The sequence below is a fragment of the Choloepus didactylus genome, chromosome 14, assembly GCF_015220235.1.
Source record: "Choloepus didactylus isolate mChoDid1 chromosome 14, mChoDid1.pri, whole genome shotgun sequence".
NCBI classification, from domain to species: domain Eukaryota; kingdom Metazoa; phylum Chordata; class Mammalia; order Pilosa; family Megalonychidae; genus Choloepus; species Choloepus didactylus.
Window position 1 is genome coordinate 97,343,724 of NC_051320.1, and position 24,319 is coordinate 97,368,042.

The following is a 24,319-nucleotide window of genomic DNA, read 5'->3' on the forward strand; positions in this document are numbered from 1 at the left end:
ACCCTGGCTGGAAGGTGTCCCAGGAAGGGGCGGCCGCTCTCACAGGCCTGGGTGCCGGCCTCAGTGGGCGTCCAGGAGTTCAGGGGCTGAGGGTGGGGGGAGAGCGAGGGAAGAGAAAAGAGGCCGGGGGGCTGGAGAGGGCAGGGAGCGGATGGCAGGAGGCCCAGGGCCGCCTTCGGGAGCTTCAACCTGACCCTCAGGAGGAGGATGTTGGGGATAGCGGGGGACGCTGCCATGAGGGCCGGAGGAGCAGTGGGGAGGCAGGTGGCAGGATGGCAGCAGGGCAGGGGCTCCTTTGGCTCGTGCCAGCCTAAGGAAACATCCCAGTGGAAGCTTCCATGGACCCGAGGGCGAGGGCGAGGGTGAAGGGCCTCCCGGATCCCAGGCCGCTGACAGCTGAGGCTGGGGGGACGGGTGGGTGGGCGGGAGGCACGGGGGAGCCCGGAGAGGCCACAGGAAACTGTCGACATTTAATAAGAAAGAACAGTTCAACACCAACAGCAATGGGGCGAGGCGAGGGGTCCGCGCCCGGGCTCAGGTCACGTACTGGTACAGCTCCATGATGTCCTCCAGGAAGTCCAGGTAGAATTTGCAGCTCCTGGAGTCCTGGCCCTGCTTGAGGGTCTCTAAGTCTGCGGCAGAGACCCCAGGGTCTGACTGCCCGGCCCGCTGCAGGGGGAAGGGGGCAGCTACCACGCATCCAAGGAAGGTCCCGGTTGCGTTGGGGGGCACAGCCCCATCCTGGGAGCCCCCGTCTGGTGTTGGGGGCCCAGCCCTGTCCCAGGAGCTGCACTCCGAGGGTGTGCTGGGGGACATGGCCCTGCCCAAGGGGTCCCAGGCTGTGGACGAGGTGGACGCAGAGCTTGGTCCTGGACCCCAGGTCTGCAGGAGAGTGTGTCCCCCGCCCGGGAGAGGCCGGTTGAGGGGAGCATCGCCAGGGGCCGTAAGGGGGCCATTCCCCGGGGCGCGGCTCACGTTTCCGGAGGACCCTCACGTCGCCCTTCTTCAGGTAGAAGCACAGATCACTGAAGTAGTCCTGCAGCAGCCCCCCTGTGGTGGGGAGAGGCGGTGGCTGGGGTCCCCGGGGCCACCTGCTCCCTCGAGGCCACGGCTGCCGGGTACCCCGCACCCACATGGGAAGAAACCAGTGCCGGCGGGGGGAACAGTCCTGTCCCCGGGGGACCCAGAGCCCCTGAGCCCTGGGGGCAGCTCCCCCCCAGAACAGGCTGGGGTCCAGGGGAGGGGCTGGGCCGGGGGCAGGGGTGGGGGCAGCACCCACCGATGAACTTCATGGCCACCAGCTTGAGGTTCTTGTGCGGGCTCCTCAGGTACAGGAAGGCCTGCATCAGGAACTGGTGGTAGCTGCCAAAGTTGCTCTCCACCTGTGGGGGCCGAGACGCCACAGCCATCGGGGACTGGCCCCGGGTGAGCGGGCTGGGGCCTGGGCAGGGCGCTGGGGCAGGCCTGGCCCTGGCGGAGGCCGTGGGGAGCCCGGGCGCAGCTGCCAGGGCCTGGGGAGGGGGCCTGCGTGGCGCCTTCCCCTGGGGTGTGCTCTGCGGATGGGCCCGCGGCAGCCGTTTCTGAGAGGGGGAGCCAGGCGGGGTCAGGGGCCACCTGGGGCCCTGAGGCAAAGCCAAGCGCAGCGGGCAGGGCAGGGCAGGGAGGTGGAGAGAAGGGGGAGCTTCTCAGGGGCCGGTGCCCACCACAGGCTCTCGGTTGGGGGAGCAGGCTCAGACGGGCGTCCTGCTGCCTGCACCACCAAGGGCCTGGATGAGCGGGTTCCCGTCCACCATGGCCCTCACTTCCCTTGAAGGCCTCTGGGTTGTGGGGACCCTACAGCCAGCCCCTCACCCTTTACCACGGGCCCCTCTCACAGCCACCTTCCCTCTGGGCTCCCCCCAGCCGGGCTCCTTGGGGCTGCACTGTGGCCCAAGCCCCCATACCCAGCCCCATCCTTCCCATCACGGCCTGGACGTCCCATCCCAGCCACACACCACCCAAGGCCCAGGACAACCCCTCGCTCTGTGTGAACCCCAGCACGCTGCTCTAAATTCACCCTCCACCCGGAAGGGCACCTCAGCCGAGAACCAAGCCACACGTGGGAAATCTGCCCATCGCCGCCTGTTCTAGTTTGCTAAAGCTGCCAGAATACAAAACACCAGAAATGGATTGGCTTTTATAAAAGGGGGTTTATTTGGTTACACAGTTACAGTCTTAAGGCCATAAAGTGTCCAAGGTAACACATCAGCAATCGGGTACCTTCACTGGAGGATGGCCAATGCTGTCCGGAAAACCTCTGTTAGCTGGGAAGGCATGTGGCTGATGTCTGCTCCAAGTTCTGTTTTCAAAATGGTTTCAAAATGGCTTTGTCACAGGACGTTCCTCTCTAGGCCGCAGCTCCTCTTCAAAATGTCACTCTTGGTTGCTATTGGGGTGTTTGTTCTCTCTTAGCTTCTCTGGAGCAAGAGTCTGCTTTCAAAGGCCGTCTTCAAACTGTCTCTCATCAGCAGCTCCTCTTGTCTCAGCTTCTGTGCATTCTTCAGAGTGTCCCTCTTGGCTGTAGCAAGCTCGCTCCTTCTATCTGAGCGTATATAGTGCCCTAGTAAACTAATCAAGGCCCATGCTGAACGGGTGGGGCCACACCTCCATGGAAATTATCCAATCAGAGTTATCACCTACAGTTGGGTGGGTCATGTCTCCATGGAAACAGTCAAAGGATTCCAATCTAATCAGCAATAAAACATCTGCCCCACAAGACTGCATCAAAGAACTTGGCTTTTTCTGGGGACATATACTTTCAAACTGGCACACCTCCCTTTTCCCACCTGCCGCCACCCCAGGTCACCCCTGGTCACCCCTGGTCACAGCCAAGCTGCACGTGCCGTCCCAGTGCCCCTGCGCCGCTCTCCCGTGCCCTTTTCCTCTCAAGGACATGAGGACCCCCAAGGCTGGCCGGTGCCACGTGGGAAGGCTCTGGGACAGCCTGACGCCGCTGCTCCCTGGTGCTCAGAGGCTGCTCAAAGCAGAAGGCATCTAAGTGAGGGGCAGCCCTGGCCCAGCCTGGCCCAGCACACCGTGACGGTGCTCAAAGTGAGGACGATGGGTCCCTGGAGCGAGCGCAAGCGACCAGGCCACAGAGTCACAAGGAGCCTCATGAGAGAAGAGTTAAGATAAAGGAAGCAGAAAGGCGGCTACATCAAAAAAAAATGGAAACCGTATGCTGATACATTTTACGTTGGTTTTAATAAGAAGGGAAGCGTTTAAACAAGGCGCTTTGCTTCTTCTGGGCGTGTTTTTACAACAGGGGTACTGACGTGGATTTGCTCCCGTCGGTGGAAGCAGGGAAGAGCTCAGGCGGGCGCTTGAGTGGCCCGGCAGCCCGGGGTGAGGAGGGGGCTGGGGGGGCAGCCACAGCGGCAGGTGCCTGTTTCTGCCCAGCCCTGGCTGAGAGATGGGTCAACAGGGCACCCCACAATTATTACAACAAACTGGACAGAAGGAGCGTTTGCATTACTTAGAGATGGGGCCACTGGGTTGGAATGACAGGGCAAGAGGAACAACTACGAGCCATGGAACTTAAAGGATATAAGGTTTCTAGGAAAGGACTGACTTAAAACCCAGAATTTACACGCTGGGGGGCTCCAGAGCTGTGCGCCCTGGCGGGTGGGACTTCCTGCCCAGGCTCCGTGTCCCAAACGTCAGGGGGCCCGGCCAGCCTCAGACAGCAGCTGCTTCCCTTGGGTCTGGTAACACTTAGCCACACCTAGGAAGGCGTGAAAACGGGGAGCTCTCTGAGAAACCGGGAGGAACGAGGAGACAGAAGGAAAGGAGCAAGAACATAAGGCCCCAAAGCCATGTGCTCAAACATCCTCGGAAAGTGCACTGGTCAGTTTCACGGGCCGCACAGCACGTCTTCTCTTATTCACAGTGTTTTGAAACATTTCGGAGAATCTGATATTTAAACTTACGATTTTAATTAAACATCCAGAAGCATTTCATTAAGTCTGTAATCAACATGTAAATGTTCATGGAAATTTACCTTGCTAAATCCGCAAGGTTTAATTCCTCAGTTATCCTCCCAATGGGGGAATGTCTGGAGATAATGTCAACTGTCTAATGTTTAAGAGTGTGGGCTGTTTAATAAATTAACGAGGTTAATAAATTGGGTATTAAATAAAATACAAATGATAGTGTATATGCCTTGACATGCAAAAATAAATACTTTAAAGATTTAAGAACCTATTAACAGATTTCCTTCTAACCCTTAGCTGAACTGGCTGGCGTGAAAGGGAGGCCGCCCCAGGCAGAAACGGGCAGGACAGAGACGAGCAGTGAGAGTGTGGGCTGACGAGGGGCTGCTCGAGCCCGAGGATGCGGGGTGGCCGTTGGTCCTGGGCCCCCCAGCCTGGGCGCTAAAGCTCAGTGGACAAGAGAGGGCCAGGTGCCGGGCCCAGGGGCCACAGAGGAGGCAGAGTGAGCCCAGTGTAAAACAGGGGCCTTGAAGGCCAGCACCAGGTCGACAGGCCCCTCCAAGGACAGACGGGGGGACCAAAAGCCTGTCTGTCCTGGCTGGGTTAGCGGCTGCAACCAAACAAGTCTTCTTGAGGAACGACCACCGCGGCTCAGAGCCCCCAAGGTTTCGAGAGTTTGGGTTTACCCCACCTGTGCAGTATGCGGTGCTCGGAGCCAAGAAGTTCACCTGGAAATGCAGTCTTGGCATCACCCCAGGATGCCTGGTAGAAGCATCTGTGAGGGCACCTGTGAGAGCCACACAGATAAAGCCACCGTCCAAAATGAAAAACCAAAGGCAGGAAAATCCACTACGAGCCAGAGTCAGAAAACATAGCCAATGGCCAGACTGTTGGAGCACCGGAACATCAGGAGGGCGAACCCCTCAGTAGAGACGACAAACTACCTCAGATGATCCCGTCTACAGGAAAGAGCAAAACACTGTGAAGAAAGAGCAGGTGCACTTGAAAAAGGAACAAAAGAGAAACAAAACAAAAGCCAGAGCCACTGCCGTGAAAAAGGTGTGTGGAACAGCAATCAGAGGCGACACGGACCGAGATACTGCACTGGGGGGTCGGTCTAGAAAATCACCCGAAACGCGGCACAAACAGACAAGCCTGAGGTTCAGGCACCCTTTCCCCTGCTCTGGGACAGTGGATCGGGCCTTTCCCTGTTTTTCCTCGGCCAGCTGGTCCTGGACTTTGTCAGTGGACAGCGGTGGAGGGCAGGGAAGGGTCCGTGCGTCCTGCTCTGGGTGTCAGCTGCCCCCGGGGCACCCCCAAGACCCCCATGGGCTCCGGCAGCAGGAGCAGCCTCTTCAAAGCTCAGCTCCGGCAGTGCCCAGCGGGCAGCAGCTCCCCCGGGACCCGCCCCACAGAGCACCCAGAGGGCATGTTTCCAGCAAGTTCCACATCACAGCGACTCCCCTGCCATCTGGTGAGCCCTGGCCGGCTGAGCTCTCCAACGAGGTCTGAATCTCAGCCCGGGGACGGGCTCCCCCCAGCCTGTCCTTTCCTTTCCGGTGCTGCCCCTCCTTGCCCATCCTTTCTGCTGCTCCGTTACACACATATCTGCATTCTCATCTTCCTTAGAGTCCCTGTACTTCCTACCAGCCAGTTTCTCGCTACCCCAACTCCCCGCTGCAGTTGCTTAGCTGCGTTATATTGAGCTTTCCCTCTCCATCCGCTGCGTGGGTCTGTCTTCCGACTGGGCCTGGCTGCGGCGGGACCCCCGGCGACCTGAGGCCCGAGTTTCAGGGCCCTTGCCCGCAGGCAGCAGCACGGCTCCCTTCCCCGGCAGCCATGGACGGGGAGCTCAGTGCTGCGCTCGGCCCCCAGGCACCCCCAAACCAGTCCCCACGAGCCGCCTTTGCCGTCTACCCCTGGGCCACTCCTGGGACCAGGGCCATCCCCAGGGCAGGGGGATTTCTTAAAGAGACCCCAAAGCACAGGCCCCAGGGGAGCAACACACCGGGCTCCAAGGCAAGGAAAGCTCCCGTATCAACACAGACACCCCCCACACAGTAAAGAGACAGCCATGGACCCAAGGGGATCCTTGCAATGCCAGTAACGGAGCCGGGATCCAAGGCGGGCACATCAAGAATTCACATGCGTTTCTAAGCCAGAGACAGAGAGCCCATATCAGATGGAGGGTCCAGAAGGCCGCGTGTGGGTGCAGGGGCCCTTCCGCCTGGAGCAGGGTACAAAGGTCATTGCAGATCCCACAGGTCTCTGCTCCCCTCACCTTTGCACACACCCTCCCTGCCTTTTCTGGGAACTCCAGCCCCCTCCTCCAGGAAGCTCTCCCTGGCTGCGCCTATCCTCGGAGGTGCTGGGCCCACGGCTGGTGATGTTAGGGGGCTTTTTCACTTGCATCTTCTCCTCCTTCCCCGTTTCCTTCCTTCTACACTCCATCAGGTCACGGCCCCATCCTCCATCATGTCGGAGGAAGGAAGTGGCACAGGTAGAAACTACAGCAAATCTTTCTGCCTTTGGGGTCCCCAAGCCTGAACCCTTCAAAAGCAGGAACTGGCAAGCAAGATGGGCAGTTTAAAGGATGCGAATGGAAAAGGATTCTCCCAGAGTAGAGATTCTGGGAGGTCGGTGGGGTGGGCAGGGAGGAGGCACAGATCCTAAGAGGCCTGTGGGTGACGGCTGGGTAGGCACCCACACCCCCGGGGCAGTGGGCAGCCTCGGCAGGGATCCCCACGTCCTCCGGCATTGCCCACGTGGACTGTGGGCCAGGGGCTGGGTGTGCTCCCTGCTGCCCGCCGCCCCAGCCTCGGCCCTGCCCGGGGTCCCCACACGGTTGGGAGGGTTCTCAGCCAGGGGACCCCGTGCGGGCCGAGTCTGAGGCCCAGGCTGTTCTCCCGCTGTTAGGGTGAGGTGGAGACCTTGTTCCTCTCCCCCCCACTCCGCACCAAGCCCCACGCAGGCTCCTAGCCAGGAGGGTCTGCAGAGTCGGGGCTCTGGGGAACAGGATGGACCCCCCACACCTGCCCTCGGGCTCTAATGGGCTCTGTGTCCCCGAGGGCCCTGGGGGACAGTGACGGGGGGAGGGTACGACTGTCAGGCCGAGCTCCGTGGCCCAGGCCCACAGACAGCGTCCTGCACTGTCCACACCCGGGATCTGCGTTTCAACACGGAGGGAAACTTCCCTCCCGGAGGCTGAATCCCTGAAATCCCACAGCCAGTGTGGAGTCGGTGCTTACCAGGTGCCGGGCCCTCAGGGACCTGGGGGCGGCCCTGCTCCCCCGGGACGCCCACCCCCCACCCGCCCGGCCCCTTTCTGGAAGGGCCTTACCATGTGGATGAAGATGTCGTTCTCGGCGCCCAGGCCCTGGCCCCACGTCAGCTTGCTGAACAGCTCCTTCCGGAACTCCCACTTCAGCAAGATGGCACAGCGCAGGAAGGTGAACTTCGTGTTCTGTGGGTGCAAAGCAGGGTGCAACCCGTCACCCCCGGGGCCTGTGGTGTCCTCCCTGCCCGGAGCCCCGAGGGTGCTCACTCTGGTACCCAGGGAGGCCCCACAGAGGCGGGAGGTCACCCCCACCCAGCCCTCCCCCAGGCCGGGGCCCCTCCCTCGTCAGCAGCCAGCAGCCCTGTGGCCTCAGGGTCCCTTAGAAAATCCCACTCCCAGGCCTGGCCTCTCCTGGCCTTGCCGAGGCCGGGGCAGGGGACAGCCCTGCCTGGTGCTGGGGCTCACACTCCCGTCCCCCCGAGACAGCGCTCTGTGGAGGGAAGGGCCGTCTCCTCTCTGGTGTCCACAACATCCTGCTCACAGTGTTCTGTGAACGCTGCGGCCTCGAGCTGACCCAGGAGGACCCTCTACCTACTCCCCAGGCAGGACCCATCCTGCCTTCCTGCACCCTCTGTCACTGGGTGGAGCTCGGCCTCTGGGCAGCTGAGTCCAGGACTGCAGATCCTGAGGCCCAGTCAGAGGCCTGCCTCCTCCAGGCAGCCTCCCCTGGTTGCCCCAGCCCTCTCCTGCTTCAAAACTTACCAGCTGTCCCACTCAGTCTCCCGCTGGGTCATATCCCTGGTCTTATACTGGTCTCTCATTCATTCACTCGTCCCTTTGTTCTTTCATTCACTTCTGCCGCCCACACCCACTCAGCAGCTGCCCTGGGCCTGGCTCTGGGCTGGGGGCTGGCTCGACAGAAATGACCCTGAAACAGGTGCTCTCTAGTCCTGAGGGTCTCCCAGGCCGTGGGGACAGGGGTGACAGGCACAGAGGCTCTTAGGCTTGATGGCTCCAGGACACGGGCAGAAAGGAGGATGGACTGAGAAGCCAGATCGAGGGGGAGAAACGGGAATTGGGGTAGCTCCCTGAAAGCTCAAGGAGGGGTGGAGGGGTGCGTGCGACACCGAGCCAGGCCGGAGCACAAGGCGGAGCAGGGCCGGCCCTGGGAGTCGGCTTGGGGCGCCCTACCTGGTGGGGGCAGGGGGCGGGGCGGGGACGTGCCACGGAACAGCTGCGCCTTCCAAACTTGGGGAAGGATCTGAGTTTCCGTGGGGGGAGACGGACTGGGACAGGCAATGGCCAGAGGACCCAGGTGACGACGGGACAGGCTCTGGGCACCCAGGGCTGGCAGACGCTGCCCGGGCCTGCGGGAGGGCATGGAGCCTGGGAAGACGTGACCCAGGAGGTGGCACCCGGGCCGGGTCTCGTGAGCAGGGGTGAGGAGAAGGGGCCGTCCAGGGAGCACGGTCCGTGACCCTAGAGGGCTTTTGTGAAAGGGCTGGGGGCTCTGGGGCTGCCCGTGGTGGGCGGGGGGCATCGGGCAGGCAGGACGCAGAGGGCCTGAGCGTGGCCCAGCAGGGAGGGGAGGGAGCGGGGGCGGGAGAGGGGCCAGCGCCCGGTTCCGTCCCCTCCTCTCCTCCTCCGCCCGCGGGCCTGTGAGCCCTCCCTGGGCAACGCCTCGTCCCGACCCCACGGGCCAGAGCCAAGTCCCCTTGGGAGACCCTGCTGCTCATGGCTGCCAGCCGGGCCCGGGGCCGCTCACCTGCGCCACGGCGGGGCTGCGGTCGGCCAGGTGGAACAGCAGCGGCACCAGCGCCGGGAACACCTGGTCCTTGAGCGCCTGCCGGTGCTTCTTGCCGCCGCTGTTGATGACGTCTCCGAACAAGAGGATGGCTCCGGCTGCACCTGCTCCCTGTCCTGCGGGAGGCCGGGGGCCTGTCCCTCAGCGGCCACCAGGGCCCTTCCGCCCAAACACAGACGCCCCTCCAGGGCCCCGGGCCCTCCAGCCGCACCCGCCTCCCGCCTCCCCCGCTGGCCAAGTGACGTGCGCGTCCCCCTCTGGACTCAGGGCCCGTTGACCCTGCCCTCTGACCCTGCCCACGACCTGCCCTCTAACTGAGCAGCTCCCCCCCGGCGGCCTCCCCTCATGTCTTCCTGGCAGACTAGGGTGGGGGTCAGAGCGCAGACCCTGGGGCCATGGCCTTTCCAGCTGCGGGACCCCGGGCAAGGCCCCCTCGGGTGTGCCTCGGCTTTGCCCTCTGTGAAGAGGGGACAGTGACAGGGCCCTGGTCCTTGGCAGGTGCGAGGATGGGGCGCAGCGCATGGAAGCTGGGCCGGGGGGTGGTCAGCTCTGTCGCTCTCCTCTCGCCCCAGCTCCCCAGTCTTCACCTCCCGGGTCCCCAGGGGGCCTACAGGGCCATACCGGCCTCCCCCAGCTCCAGCCCCAGAACCACATCCTCAGTCACCCCCTCGTCCCACCTGGGGCTCACCCTTGACCTGTCCGTCTCCTGTCCCTCCACACTGCCCCATCCGTCCCGCAGGCCCATCCACCGTTACCCACGCTGCCCCTGCCTGCCTGGGTTTAAAAACTCACCTGATTCACTCAAACCCCTGGTTCGCCCTGCCCCAGGGCTGGCTGCCCCCAATCCCTTTTCCTGTGACTGCCCAGAGGCGCACCCTCACCCCATTCCCACCCTCCGGCCCCAGGGCCCTCGGTGGGGCGTGCGCGCGCCTTTGCAGTGGATGTGAGCCCCGGAGGGCAGCGGCACTGGATGCTTCCCCACAGCGAGGGCCAGAGTGAGCAGGCCGTGCCGGGCTCGGGCGCCAGAACCTTCCTTCCCGGGGCTGGTCGCCCGCCAGGGGAGGTGCCTGTGGGGGCTGCGGGTGGGAGGGCGCCCCAGGCCCACTCACGTCCTCAAAGAGCTGCAGCAGGCGCTGGGCGACCCTGAGGCTCACGGCACCGACGCCCCGGGCGCCCAAGCGGTGGAGGATGTCGCCCAGGATCTCCATCAGGCCCAGGGGGTCTTTGGGCTCGGGCATCAGGAACCTGTCCAGCAGCCCCTGCAGCCGGTTCCGGAGCAGGACCACCTGTGGGGGAGAGCCAGCCCTCCTCCTGGCTGCTGCCCACACCATCCCACCCTGGAAAATGCCCTCCTGACCCTCTCTGAGTGCGCCACGGCATCACCTCCTCCGGGAAGCTCTCCCTGATGGAGCAAGGCCCCTCCTCTGAGCTCAGCCCCGGCCGCCCGCTGTCACGGCTCCGATCCCACAGTCCTTTGCTCCCTGCCTCTCCCGCCAGACCCTGAACTTCCTGAGGGTGGGGGCTGCCTCCACTCATCCCCAAACGCGGCTCAGGCGAATGAGCCCTGACTGAGGCCGGCTCTGGGGCCCTCTCCCTGCCTCCCCCCCACGCAGCACGGGGAGGTTGATACAACAGCAGGTGATCTGGGAGAAGCAGACTCCTCTGGCAGCATCACGAGGGGACAGCCGTGTCCTGGGGGACCCAAGGGGCAGGAGGAGCGAGAACTTCCCCATTCTCAGAGCTTGCCTGTGAGGCTGAACCCGGCGTGGCCAGGTGGGGCTGAAACGGGAGGACCTGACAGGTGTGCTCAGGTGTGCTGTCAGGTAAGGGATTCCTCCCTGGAAGGGAGGCCCATGTTGCCGGCCTCAGAGCTCCTTCCATCTCAAAAATTCTACGATCCCTGGCACTGCGCACTGCATCAGTTTTCCACCAGGCTTACCTCTCCCACCCCCGAGCCTTACCTGCCCTCCCCGTCCTCCCGCCCTGAGGGAGGCTCTTCCCATCTCTGAGGCCTCCCTGGGTGGCAGCAGGCACCCCGCCCCGCAGCCCCCAGCCTCACCTTCTTCGGCTGCATCAGGGTGCTGCTGAGGCCGGCCAGGCTCATGGCCCGCACCAGCTGGTTGGGGTTGCTCAGGCTGAGGCTCAGGAAGCTGTCCATGGTTTTCCGAGACGTGTACTGCATGAGCTCCCGGCTGTTGAGAAACTGAGCGGGGTGGGCGCCATGAGCCCCCCGGGCCCCGGCCACCAGCCCCAGGACTCAGCCCAGCTGCCCGAGAAAGCCAGCACGTCCCTCAGCCCGAGAGCGTGGGGTTTGGCCTTGGGAGACACTTCCAGACAGAAGGGGGCCAGGGAGGGCTGACCGCCGAGATGATGAGGATGGCCACCACGTTGTCCCGCTCCTCGGGGCTCTTCAGGGAGATGACTGCCTGCCCCAGGACAGCCTTGACCTCGCAGTTGTAATGGGCCATGGCCCTGGCGGGTGGAGGAAGCGGGCACAGGGACCCTGAGGGCTCCCGCCCGGCCCTGCCTGGCCCCCACACCCTGTGGCTGACCCAGGTGGGGGAGGGAGGGGCTCCCTCAGGCCCTGACGGGGCCACACACTCACCTGGCCAGTATGGTCACCCCCTCCGTGTAAGTGTCCAGGTGCTCAAAGAGCTCCCAGCCCCTCAGCAGCTTGAGGTACCCGAACACCTCCCAGTAGTTGGTGGTCCAGAAGAGACCCTTCAGCGCCTCCAGGCACGTCCTGAGGACCACCCAGGTGGGGGACATGGGGGGACGGGGGAGGTCAGGGTGAGGGGCTCACCTCTCCACCCCAGACCATCCATCCCCTCCCCTAGGCCCTCCAGCGACCCTCCCTGGGGACTCGCTCCTGACCCAGCCCAGACTGCAAGCCCCCAGTTCCTAGCCACCCCCCGGGGGCTCGGGGAGGAGGGGGCCGGCACCTGCTGGGGCTGAGGGGCTTCATGTCCAGGGTGTCTCCCTCCTTTTCCGAGATGCCGCTGACCAGGCCCAGCTCAAACAGGTACCGCAGCTGCGTCAGCAGGCCCAGGAGGATGCCCGCGAAGGCCCAGCGGATGGTGGCCTTGTACTCCTTCATGTACAGCAGCTCGTAGATGGTGCCCAGGGCCTGAGGCGGTACACGGAGCCCACTCCCGGGCCAGGCCGTGGGTGGGAGAACCCCTGGGGCTCGGCCCCTCTGCCAGGTCCTGCCCAGCCCCCCGACAGCAACAGGGTACACACCTGCCCCGGGGGCCTGCTGCACCCAGCCCTGCGCTCGGCCCCTCCTGCCTCCACCTCCCTTCTCAGGCACGGCCCAGTGCACACCTACCTCTGCTTCCCAGACCCCCGCCCCAGGCCCCAACTGTTGGCATCTGCCCACCACTCTGTGGCTCACCTTGCCACCCCATGCCCAATTCCCTGGGGGTGTGCCCACCTACCCTGCAGTGTGCCCTGGCCCTTCTGCCCCCTCCCCTAAACAAACAAGTCCTGCCATTGCCACGTCCCCAGTGGGCAGCACACCGTCGGACTGCCCGTGCCCCCCACAGCTCCACCCTCGGGCCCAGGTTGCCTTTCCAGAAGGCAGCTCTATTTGCCCCCCCACCTCCAAATCCTTCCATGGTTTCCACTGCCGACTCCAGCGTGACCCCCCACGGCCCCTTCACCCTCGTGTCCCGCCCTCATCGCAGCCGGGGTGCCACAGCTGTGTGAGTGAGCCTGAGGGGGCCTGGGGGCCACTCACCAATGGCCTCCTGGGGAACCCTCCCCATGGTGGACTCCGACCACCCTGGAGTTAATGAGATGACTCCGGCTGGGGGCAGCCACCCTGGCAGCCTTAGGGGCTCTGGTTAGGGGTTGGGGCTCTGCGCTTCGTCCCATCAGCCTGCCCTTTTCCACTGGAGACCTGGTGGAAACTGGGCACCGAAGCCCAAAGCCTGGCTGACCTTCCCCGGTGGGTAACACACACTGATGTGCCCAGAGGACGAGGCCCTCCCACCCCTTGGGGAGAGGACTGGGAGCTCTTGGTGGAAGACCCTCGCAGACCTCGCCCTGCAGGGACTCTTCTTGTCTCCTTTTTGCTCTAATAGAAAGGACTGGAAGTCTAATGCCTTCCTGGCTCTGGGAATGGTCCCAGCCAATTACTGAACCTGAGGGGGTGCTGAGGACCCTGCATTTGTAGCCAGTTGGTCTGAAATGCGGGTGGCCAGGGAGCCGCCTGGGTGGGGCTGGCGCCTGAGCGAGGGGTCCCTGGGGGCGGAGCCTGGCCCCTGGGTGGTCAGAGCTGCGGGGGTTGGCGTCGGAGGCCACCGCAGGCGGAGAGGCCAGTGCTCACCACAGCGGCCAGGCCCTGCAGCAGGGCAGCAGCGAACGCACCAGCTGCCTGGTGGGCACCTGATGTGCCAGGCCCAGGGTGAGGGGCCAGGGGTCACGCAAACAAGTGAGACCCCGCCCTGCCCTCACGGACTGAATGACCGCACAGAGGAAGGTGGGATTACAAACTGTGGGAGAGCCAGGCTCAGGTTCGCGGGGGCCATGTCCTGGACCGCCCTGGGGTCCCACAGGGCCCCGGAATGACAACGCTGTTGCAGGGGAGGGGGGAGCACAGGGGAGGGGTCCACGGCACGGTGTGCCGCTCACCAGCAGGGAGATGGGCTCCATTTGAGGGGTGAGCACGACGACCTCCTTGGGGGGCCGCAGCTTCAGCTTCATGTAGAGCAGGGTGAGGACCTTGCGGGATAGCTGGGTGTTGGCGCCCAGGGCTTTCCACATGGGGATGATCTTCCTGGGGAGGGCGGAGCCCAGGTCGGGCCCCACGGCTGTCAGAGGACCCGCTGGGAGTCGGCTGGGTCCAGGGGGCTCTCCTCTGAGGACCAGCAGGGGCTGGGAACCCCTGTCCGCGCTCGGGCCCCGCAGCTGCCCCCGACGTTCGCGCTCGCGCCCCCGCACCCCTATCCCCTTCCCGCGCCCCGGCGCAGGTGGGCTTGGCGGCCCCCGGCCCCAGCCAGAGCCGGGCAAGGCCAGGACGCGCGGTGGCCGTGTCTCCCTCAGCACCCGTGTCCCGGGCACACGCGTGTTCCCCGGCAGAGGCGTGGCGGCCTCGTGGGACCAAAGGCTTCCGACGGGCCCGGGCTCCTGAGGGTCCCCAGGGGTGCTGCGGCCGCCCCGCCCGGCTCCGCTTGGACCGCGGGTCCGGTGAGAAACAGCTTCGGACTCTGCAGCCGTCGGGGCGGGGCGGGGCGGATGGCGGATGGCGGGGCCAAGGGAGGGGCGGGGCCAAGGGAGGGGCGGGACCGAGGAAGGGGCGTGGCCTGGGGGAGGAGTGGGTGGTGGGGCGGGGCCAAGGGGAGAGGCGGGGTCTGGCGGAGCAGATGACGGGGCGGGGTCACGGGTGGGGCGGGGCCCGGGGCGGGGCGGGGCCAAGAGAGATGCGGTGAAAGGGGTGGGGTCTGAGGCGGGGCAGATGACAAAGGCGGGGCCTAAGGCAGGGCCGACTCTAAGTCGCGCCTAGGGCGGGGAAAAGGGCGGGGCCAGGGGCGGGGCCAAGGGCAGGGACGGGATCCGGAAGTGGGAGGTGCAGGGGCGGAGCCTGGGCAGAGGCGGAGCCTGGGCAGGGGGCGGTGCTTGGGGCCGCGCTTATAAGAAGCTGCCGGGCCCGCGCCGCCGCTGGCCTCGGTCCCATCGTTAGCGGCGCTGGGAGGGGGCTTCACTGTCTGCGGGCCGCGGCTTGGGCAGCCCAGCGGGATCCCAGCGGGATCCCAGCGGGGCGGCCGGGGCCGAGCGTGCCTGGGGTTTAGAGCTCTGTCCCCCGGCTGCTTCTGAGGCTCTCTGGGTCTGAGGGACGCCCCATGCCCCCTGAAACCCCTTCCGAGCCTGCTGGAGCCCCAGTCCCCTGCCCTGCCTCAGGCCGGCCATCTTCCGGGAGGGGGGGGGTCCTGGATCTGGAGTTTAGAAGGAGGGCTGGGGGGCTCAGGCACCTCTCCGAGGGGTGGCTCAGGGACAGGATCAACTCAATGGTCTCCTGGGTGTGCTGCGTCCCCAGAATAGTCACCGCCTTCATCATGGTCGACTGGATGTCCTTGAAGAGAATGTCCGGCAGCTCCTGGTACAGGCCCTGCAGGATCTCGGCCACCTGAGGGAGGGGCGGGCAGGAGAGAGGGCTCAGGCCCAGCCCCTCCCGCTCCTGGGCCCCCTGCTCCGGCCAGCGGGGTCTGCCTCCTGCAGCAGGTCGTCTTTGATCTCTGCAGCACCCAGCGTGACCCCCTGAGCAGCTCCCTGTAGCACTCCCGGGGCATCAGGTCAGGCACGAGACCCTCCATGAGGCTCACGCGGCAGAGGGGACTGCTCTCGAGTCCAGCCCACCAGGATCGGGGCCCAGCTCCCTGCTCACGGAGTGGGCCACCCCCCGCCAGCCCTTGCCCTCACTCCACCTCCGTGTGTCCAGATGAAAACGAGAACAGTGAGCCTGAACCCCTTGGACTGACACCCCAGTTCCCCCCACAGGGGAGTCTCTGGCCATCAGGGCCCAGCAGCCCCAGGAGCTGTTTGAGGTTCTGGGGTGAGCCCGTGAATTAAGTTGTCCCAGCCAGGCCATGGGGCAGCAAGCCCCTCCTTCCCTCTCTCCTGCAGTGGGGTCCGCTGGCCCCTGCCCTGCACTTTGAGGGGGGCCAACCTAGGGCTATATGGATTCCAGGGACGGCAGAACAGGAAAGGGGGAACCTCGGGCCCCTCAGGGCCCCACTGGGGCTCCCACCCACTGCGCTGCAGTCTGACTGCCCGAGCATTTGCTCATTAAGGGGGACCCAAGGCCATTGCCAGAAAGGGGTCTGGTGGGCACACACATGCACACACACATGCACACATACACAGACAGGAGCCTTTGTTGTGTGACCATGGGTCATGCTGCTTCACTGTTCCCAGCAGGGTGAAGGGCAGGACCCACATGCCCCCTCCAATGGGCAGGAGGAGGGGAGGCCCCGCCTCCCAGCCCACCCACCTGCTCCCGCCTGACGCCGGGGCCCTCAAAGATGAGCAGGAGGAACTCGGAGGCCAGGTCCGAGCGCAGGTGGCTGCAGCTGCAGAGCCCATGCAGCAGCGTGAGGACCAGCTGTGTGTGCTGGGCCACCATCAGGTTCTCATCGAAGGCCTGGGGGGCAGGGGTGGGGGTGCGGGGTGGGAGTCCTGTCCCAGGTCAGCAGAGCCCAGTCTCTCCCCCCTCGGGGCTCGGAGACTCCCTGGGGGTGGGAGGCACGTCTCTCACCCCGAGACAGAAGATGGGCACAGACTCAGGGCACCAGTAAGGCCCCTGCCTGAGCCACCCTCCCCAGCAGCCCGTGGGTGCCCCACTGCGTCGTCCCCAGGTCCCACCAGGGCTCAGCTGCTGGACAGCCACCCTGGGGAGAGGGGGACGCTGCCCCTCCGCAGCCCCCAGCCAGCAGCGGACTGACCCAGGGGGCAAGGTCCGGCCCTCCTGCCTCAAGGTGGGACCAACTCGGTGGTGTGGCCACGCTGCCAGCCCCAGCCGCACACCCCACCCCACTCAGCCCCGCTCAGCTCCTGCCCGGCCTCCCTGCTCCCTCCCTCCCTGCTCCTCAGAACACTTCCTCCACAAGTGCTGTTTCTAGGGAACCTGCCCAGAGGTTCCCAGGCAACTTCCACCTGCATGACCGGGTGGCTGGTTCCTACCACAGAGCCTGTCCCCAGAGGTCCTCGGGCCTAAGGGAGCCTCACTTGAAAGGGAGGGAAACTGAGGTACAGAGAGGTCGAACGACCTACCCATGGTCAGCCAGCCTGTTAGGGTCAGAGCTTGTACTCAGGCCCATCCCTTGACTCCCCGTCCAACACAAGACAGCGGGGAGGGGTGGGTGGCCAATGCCCTGGGCTCCCCTGGGCCTGAGGGACGGTGGCTGGGATGAGTGGGTCATCCCGGCTCGCAGGTACGGAGCAGAGCAGAAGCCCAGAAGGATGGTCCTGCGGACCTTGGGATCTGTGGTTCCACTGGGCCCAGTGCCGCCTCCCGGTCTGAGGTGGGCAGGGACTGGGGCAGGCAAAGAGCCTCGGCGCCCTGGCCCGGGCCTGGCTCTGCCCAGCCGCTGCCCTTCCCTCCATCTCTAAACGCGGCTGGGGCGGCTGGTGGGCAAGATGACCCCCGTGCTCCCGACCCAGCCTCGGCCCCCGGCCGCCCCCGCTGCCCCGCCTCACCTTCGCCACATTGTACAGCTTCATCTCCCACTCTCTGGAGGCCGTTACTTCAAAATTCTTCATCTTATTCAGATGTATGAACTCCAGCACCTTCCCTTTCGGAAGACGCACGTGGTCAGGAGGTTCGGCCTCGGCCTGGGGGAGTGACATCCTCCTCCTGGGACTTGTCGCCCCGACTCACAGACCTGGGGCGGGTGTCCGGGGGAGACTGGGGGTCCCCGGCCGCCGCCCGCCCCTCGCCCCTCGCCCCTGCGGCCGGTTCACCTCTCTGCTGGAGCAGGAGCTGCAGGAGCAGGTAGACGCACTGGCGGGAGTGGTGCCGGGTGAGCGCGTCCTCGTCCCGCCACAGCAGGGTCAGCAGGCCCAGCGGGTGGCCCAGCATGGAGGGCGAGGCCTCTTCCTGGTGAATGGGCGGGGGGCGGGCAGGGGGGCGTGAGCAGAGCCAAGCTGCCGTCTCAGTGTCACCTCAGCTGCTCAGGCGCAGGCCCAGCATCGGACACGGGGCTCTGCTTCCACCTCCAGGGAATCCCTCCCCGTCCCCGGCCTCAGTTTCCCCTCTGTGGAATGACAACTGCAAGGGGACCGGCTCCCTGAGAGCGGCCCTTGCCCCGGTGCCTGGCCCTGGGCTGGTGTTCGGTGACGGCCACACCACAGGTCGGGTGTTCTCCCAGCAGCCCTCCCTTCCCTTTCACTGAGGGGCCCACCTCCCCGGGGGGCCGCCCACCAGCCCCCCAGCTGCCTCTGCTCCCTGCACTGGGTGACATGACGAGTCAGGCCCTGCCCTGACCCAGTCACAGCTGCCTGACTTGGCTTTTCCATTCCTCGGAACCTCCGGCATCCCGGGTGACACAGAATCCAATGCCTACGGGTGTAGGCTGTGTGCGCGAGGGGGTGTGTGAATTGTGCTGCGTGTCCCCCCTCTTCCAGCCTCCCCGCAGGCTGCCAAGGGCAGAGTGAGCGGACGGACACACATTTCCTAATTAAGAAAAATTAAACTTGAACTAACATAAAGTCATGCTATAACTATTATTCCGTAACTTCACTGCTTTCCTACAACAAAATGCCATGGACCTGTTTCCCTTGGATGCAAAATGCTAATTTAGACACGATGAGAAAGGGCAGTCGTTTGTTCAGCACTTTCCTGCAGCAGGGGTTCAGGTGGATGCCTTCTAGTGGGTGTGTGCTGACCCTCGCCAAGCTCCCACGCAGGAGGGTGCCTGCCCCCTCCAACCCGGGACCAGCGATCCGCCCCAGGGATCTGCCCCAGGGACCCAAAGCGTGGCTGGTTCCAGGCGGAGCTGGGGAAGGGCCAGCGGAGCGGCCCCCAGATCCCACCACTTTTCAGTGGCCTTTTCATCCACTCGCCACTTGCCCTGTTGCTGCCCAACTTGACCTGTTTGCTGGAGCTCCGCGGAGGAGGTTTCTGCCCGTTCTTTCTGGTTGCTCCAAGCTTCTGGGGGGTCGCCCTGTGTCCTTCCGCTGTGTCCCCCTTGGTCTTGGTGCACCCCCTTACTTCCTAGCATAACAAGATGCTCCAGGCTGATAGTGTACCAGCCCCGGAATAAGCCTTCTCTGCAAATAGCCCCTGTTCCTTTGTATGGAAGATCCAACACCTGGGCATGAGGTGAGCTCCTGGCTTCTGCTGCAGCGATGCTTTCGGCTTCACAGGGTGCCCCGCGGGGAGACCCACACCCCAGCGTGAACCCTCGACGTGTCCACTGACAGCTCTCTCCATCGATGCCACACCGCAGGGCACATCCTCCTCTTGCCCCTGCCCTGATCGCCGCTCCCTGTCCCGACACCGAGGGCCCGGCTCGCGTTCCCTGCCGTGCGTTTCCTCGTTTGCTCAAGCCTGGAGCGCACGCTTCAGAACCGCAAGCCAGCCTCCCCGCAGGAAGCCGGCCGTCGCGTTTGCTTCAAGCGTTTGCTCCCCTCCAGTGAAGTAATCCAGGAGCCAGTGAGTTTGGACAACTGAACATGCCCGTGTATCCCACCTCCCTCCCAAGACGGAGGGCACCTCCCCGAGCTCAGGAGGGGCCCTGGGGCCTCACGTTAGTGGAGGCGCACCCCGATGTCACCTGGGCTAGGCCTCCTTCCTCCCGGTCTGGGAGATTCACCCACGTCGGCATCGGGTGGGTCAGTGGGAACACCACAGTGACAGCGCAGCCGCACGTTCTCCCAACAGGAGCTCGGTTTGCTCCCAGTTTGGGGCCACAGTGAAAAAGCGGCTGTGAAGGAATGTCTTCACTTCTGGGTAAATGCCTGGAGTGGCGCGGCTTGGCCTGAAATATCTCATGTTTAGCCTTATAAGCGGCTGCTGCAGCTTCTCCTGAGTGGTTGTGCCGTTTTACATCTCCCCTGCAGTGTGCGGCCCGACGACACCGGGGAGTGTGAGTCTTTTTCTTTTCAGCATCGTCGTGGCCGGTGGAGGGACCTCGTTGTGATTTTTACTTGCGTTTCTCTGGTGACAAGTGGCGTTGCCCAGTTTTCATGTGCTTTCTAAAATGCGTGTTTAATTTTTCTGCCCATTTTTAAAAACTGGGTTGGTCATGTTATTATGGAGTTGTAGAAGTTTGCTATATTTTCTGGCAGCAAGTCCTTTGTTAGCTACATACATTACAAATATTCTCTCCCAATCTGTGTCTTGGCTATTCCTTTAACAACGTCTTTTGATGCACAGAAGTCTTCATTTGGATGAAATCCACTTTGTCAGTATTTTATTTATATAATTATTGCCTTCTGCATTCTAAGAAATCTTTGCCTGTCCCAAACTTTGTTCACATATTCTATATCTCCCTCCAGAAACCTTGTGGGTTTGACTTTTACATCCAGCTCTCTGATCGCTCTTGGGTTATTTTTGTGTGCAGTGTGAGAAAGCAGTTGAGGCTCATTTATTTCCGTTTGCGTCTCTTCTTATTCTGGCACCGCTTGTGGAAAGTACTTTCTTTCCCCCACGTTTGGTGCCTGTTTTAGTTTGCTCAAGCTGCCAGAATGCAAGACACCAGAAATGGGCTGGCTCCTGCAACAGACATTTATTAACTCACAGCGTACAGTTCTTAGGCCGTGAAAATGCCCAACTCAAGGCACCGACAGAACGACACCTGGGCTCTGAAGACAGGCTGCCAGCACCCGGGGCTCCTCTGTCACTGGGAGGGCACGTGGCCGTGTCTGCTGGGCCTCCGCTCCCGGCTTCCACTGCTTCCAGCTTTGTTCCAGTGGCTCCTCTCTGAGCTTCTCTGGGGCTTTTCTCTGTGAGCTTCTCTTGACGTCATCTCTCTGGACTTTTCTGTGTGTCTTTTATCCTTTCCAGAAAGGGGATTAAGACCCACCTTGAATGAGCAGGGTGACATCTCCATGGAAACAACGTCATCAAAAGGTCCCACCCACAACAGGTGTGCCCCCACAGGGTTGGATTAAAGGAACATGGCCTTTCCTGGGGACGTAACAGCCGCCAAGCAGCACGGTGCCTTCGCTGAAAACCAGCAGCCTGTCAGTGGTTATCTCTTTCTTGACCCCTTTTCCTGCCCCATGGGCCCGTTTGTCCGTCTCTACCCTAGCACCAAGCTGTCCTCCTCACTGTTGCTTCCTGCGTCTTGAAACCAGGATGCAGAGTCCTGCAACTTTGCTCTTTGTCAGGTTGGCTCAGGCTGCTCTGCACCCTCCACTCCCTGTCCTTCGCCTCGGACATCGGCACAGCTGCTCTCTCTGCGTGGGTGCTGTCCCCGCGGTGGCCACCTGGTGCCCTCCCTGCTCTCCCTCATGGCTTCACTCCCAGGTGACCGTCCGGACCACCCTGAGTGAGCTGCAGCCTCTGCCCAGGGCCAGGGCTGGGTGGGGGGCTCCTCTCGTCACCCAGTGCCGGGCTGGGGCATGGAAGGTGCACAGCACCCATGGCCAGCTCGAAGGTGACCACTTGCTCTTGGCCGTGAAGCCCCGTCTGTGGGCTCTGGGGCCAGACCACGTTAGGCAGAGTGCCGGGCCTCCCCAAAGCGTGGTGGGCGCGGGACCCCTGGGGAGTGCTGGGGCTGACCGTGTGCTCCAGGCAGTCCAGCGCGTACTGGGAGGTGGACTGCAGCGCCCGCCTCCGCTCGTGAATCTTCTTGGACTGCAGCCAGGTCTCCATGTGCTGGATGGAGAGAGGAGAGCCCGGGGGCCATCAGCCCCGCAGCACCCACCCCCCACCCTGCAGACCAGGCCCTGGGTGGGCAGGACGCTGACCTGTGGCGGGCGAGCCACCCCTGGCCCACAGCCTCCCCAGGCCGTGGGGTTCCCAGGCCCACGGCCTCCCCGGCTGCAGGTCTCCCGGCCCACGGCCTCCCCAGCTGCAGGTCCCCCAGCCCACGGCCTCCCCAGCTGCAGGGACCCCAGCCCATGGCCTCCCCAGGCCATGGGGTCCCCCGGCCCACAGCCACAGCCAGGAGCAGATGGTTGCTGTGGTTTCAGCCCTGCTGGTCCTCATCCCCCTACCCCACCAGAACTCCCACCCTTCCCCGCTCCTTCAGGCAAGAGGGCCACCCGAGAGCTGCCAGAAAGCTCTAGAAAACTGTGGGCTTGAGGACTTGAGAGGCTGACAGTGCCCCAAGGAGCCCCGGGTTTCCCACGGAGCCACAGGGGGGCCACGGCAAGTGGGGGGCAAAGGCAGGTCCAGGATGAGCTCTCCCCACCCTGGCTGCTCTCACCTGTTTTGTTTCTCAGGCAGTTTCAGGGAAACCAGGGCTCTGCTCGAGGCCCCCTCCTCCCACCTGCCCCCTGCCCACCCCATCCCTGCGTTCCCTTACCCAGGGACCCCTTATTCCCCCCCCACCTCAGCCCTTCGAGGACCAGAGCCACATCTGAAGCCACAGACTGTGCCCCGTGCCCCAGGGCCCAGAGGTGTGGGCACAGGAAGGGGACAGAGCTGCCAACTTTGGCCTGGATTTATCACTTCAGGGTCAGTCAAGCCCCCACATCAACGTCACGCTCTGTCCTGTGGCGTGTATGGCGGGAGACTTGTCTGCTTGTCACGACTCTACGAGGTCAGTCCCCGAGGTGCACAGCCTTTGGGGACAGATCTGTGCTCTCCGTTTGTGTCTCCGAGCTGTAGAGAGGGGACCCCAGACTCACACCAACCTGGGGGTCCCTGGGATCTCACTGACCTGCGGGTTCCGGGGCAAGGTTTCAGGGCGCAAGATAAACATGGGAAAACCAATTACATTTCTTTAGACTAACAATGAATATGCAGAGGCCGAAATTAAAAACAAAATACAATTTGTAATTGTTCCAAAGAAAATGAAATGCTCAGACATAAACAAGACAAGTACCATATCTACATGTTAAAAATTACAAAATGCTGCTGAAGGAAATTGAAGAACTAACAAATGGGTAGACATACTTTGTTCATGGTTTGGGTGAATCAACATAGTAAAGTTGTCAATTCTCCTTAATTTGGTATATAGGCATAATGCAATTCCTATCAAAATCCCAGCAAAGATTTTTGTAGACACAGAAAAGCTTATTCTAAAATGTATGTGAAAAGGCACAGACTTTAGAATAGCTAAAGCAATCTTGGCAAAGAAGAGTAGAGTGGCAGAATTAATTACTCTACCTGATAGTAAGGCTTACTCTAAAGCTACAGTGATCAGTTCAGTGCAGTATTGGTGGAGGTATAGACACATGGATCAATGGAACATCATACAGAAATACAGAATCCGAAAACAGACCCACACAGTATGCCCAACTGATTTTTGACATAGGTGCAGAAGCAATTCAAGAAGGATAGCCTTTTCAACAAATGGTACTGGTGCACTTGATATTGATAGACAAAAGGGAAAAAAATATTCTCAGGCTCAATCTAACACCTTATACAAAATTTTACTAAACAGATCCCAGACCCACATATAAAATGTAAAACTATATAACTTTTAGAAAGAAAATCTTTGGAGGCTAGAGGTAAGCAAAAAATTCTTAGACATGACTACAAAAGCATGACGTGTGTACTGGTTTGGATGTATTATCTTCCCCCAAATGCCATTATCTTTGATGCTGTCTTGTGTGGGCAGGAAACGTATTGGTATTGATTGGGTTGGAGACTTTTGATTGGATGTTTCCATGGAGATGTGATCACTAAATTGTGAGCAAGATCTTTTACTGGATACTTTCTATGGAGGCATGGCCCTCCCAATCAGCATGGGCCTTGATTAGTTCCCTGGAGCACTATACAAGCTCAGACAGAAGGAGCGAGCTTGCTACGGCCAAGAGGGACACTTTGAAGAACACACAGGAGCTGAAAGAGGAGCTGCAGCTTACAAAGCAACATTTTGGAGATGGTCTTTGAAAGCAGACTTTTGCTCCAGAGAAGCTAAGAGAGGACAAACACCCCAAGAGCAACTAAGAGTGACATTTTTGAGGAACTGCAGCCTAGAGAGGAACATCCTGGGAGAAAGCCATTTTGAAACCAGACCTTTGGAGCAGACACCAGCCACGTGCCTTCCCAGCTAACAGAGGTTTTTAGGACACCACTGGCCATCCTCCAGTGAAGGTACCCGATTGCTGATGTGTTACCTTGGACACTTTATGGCCTTAAGACTGTAACTGTGTAACCAAATAAACTCCCTTTAAAAAAATCAATCCATCTCTGGTATTTTGCATAATGGGCAGCATTAGCAAACTAGAACAACATGTATAAAAGGAAAAATCAATAATCAAAATTTAAAACTTAAGCTCTGTGAAAGCCCATGTGAAGTCGATGAAAGACAAGCTACACACCGAGAGAAAATACTTGCAAACCACCTATCTGACAAAGAACTTTATCTTGAATATACAAAGAACTTGCAAAACTTAACGGTAAAAAATAGCAACCCAAGTAGGAAATGAACAAAAGACATGCACTGACATTTCACTGAAGGGGACATATGGATGGTACAGAAGTCCATGAAAAGATGTTCAACATCACAAGCCATTAGGGAAAAGCAAATTAAAACCACGAGATGTCACTACGTGGCTATCTGAAAGGCTAAGATTAATAGAAAAAAATAGTGACAATGACAACTGCTGATGAAAATGCAGGGAAACTGGGTCCTCCTACACTGCTCT

At 61.7% G+C, this 24,319-nt stretch overlaps 1 protein-coding gene across 1 annotated transcript in view; it reads right to left on the reverse strand.

Annotated features, from left to right (window-relative positions):
• Positions 1-492: 492 nt before the first annotated feature.
• LOC119508920 (maestro heat-like repeat family member 5) overlaps positions 493-24,319 on the reverse strand; it is a 37,446-nt gene continuing 13,619 nt past the window's right edge. Inside the window, exons 10-25 of the mRNA XM_037802626.1 lie at positions 21,279-21,374; positions 17,513-17,648; positions 17,249-17,343; positions 16,044-16,193; positions 15,025-15,179; positions 13,688-13,832; positions 11,995-12,179; positions 11,658-11,795; positions 11,413-11,524; positions 11,112-11,255; positions 10,158-10,338; positions 9,014-9,156; positions 7,312-7,434; positions 1,280-1,382; positions 976-1,050; positions 493-632 (exon numbers count right to left, since the gene is read on the reverse strand). Of these exons, the coding sequence (XP_037658554.1) occupies positions 535-632; positions 976-1,050; positions 1,280-1,382; positions 7,312-7,434; positions 9,014-9,156; positions 10,158-10,338; positions 11,112-11,255; positions 11,413-11,524; positions 11,658-11,795; positions 11,995-12,179; positions 13,688-13,832; positions 15,025-15,179; positions 16,044-16,193; positions 17,249-17,343; positions 17,513-17,648; positions 21,279-21,374 (2,079 nt within the window). The 3' untranslated portion in view covers positions 493-534. The remainder of the gene's footprint in view (positions 633-975; positions 1,051-1,279; positions 1,383-7,311; positions 7,435-9,013; positions 9,157-10,157; positions 10,339-11,111; positions 11,256-11,412; positions 11,525-11,657; positions 11,796-11,994; positions 12,180-13,687; positions 13,833-15,024; positions 15,180-16,043; positions 16,194-17,248; positions 17,344-17,512; positions 17,649-21,278; positions 21,375-24,319) is intronic.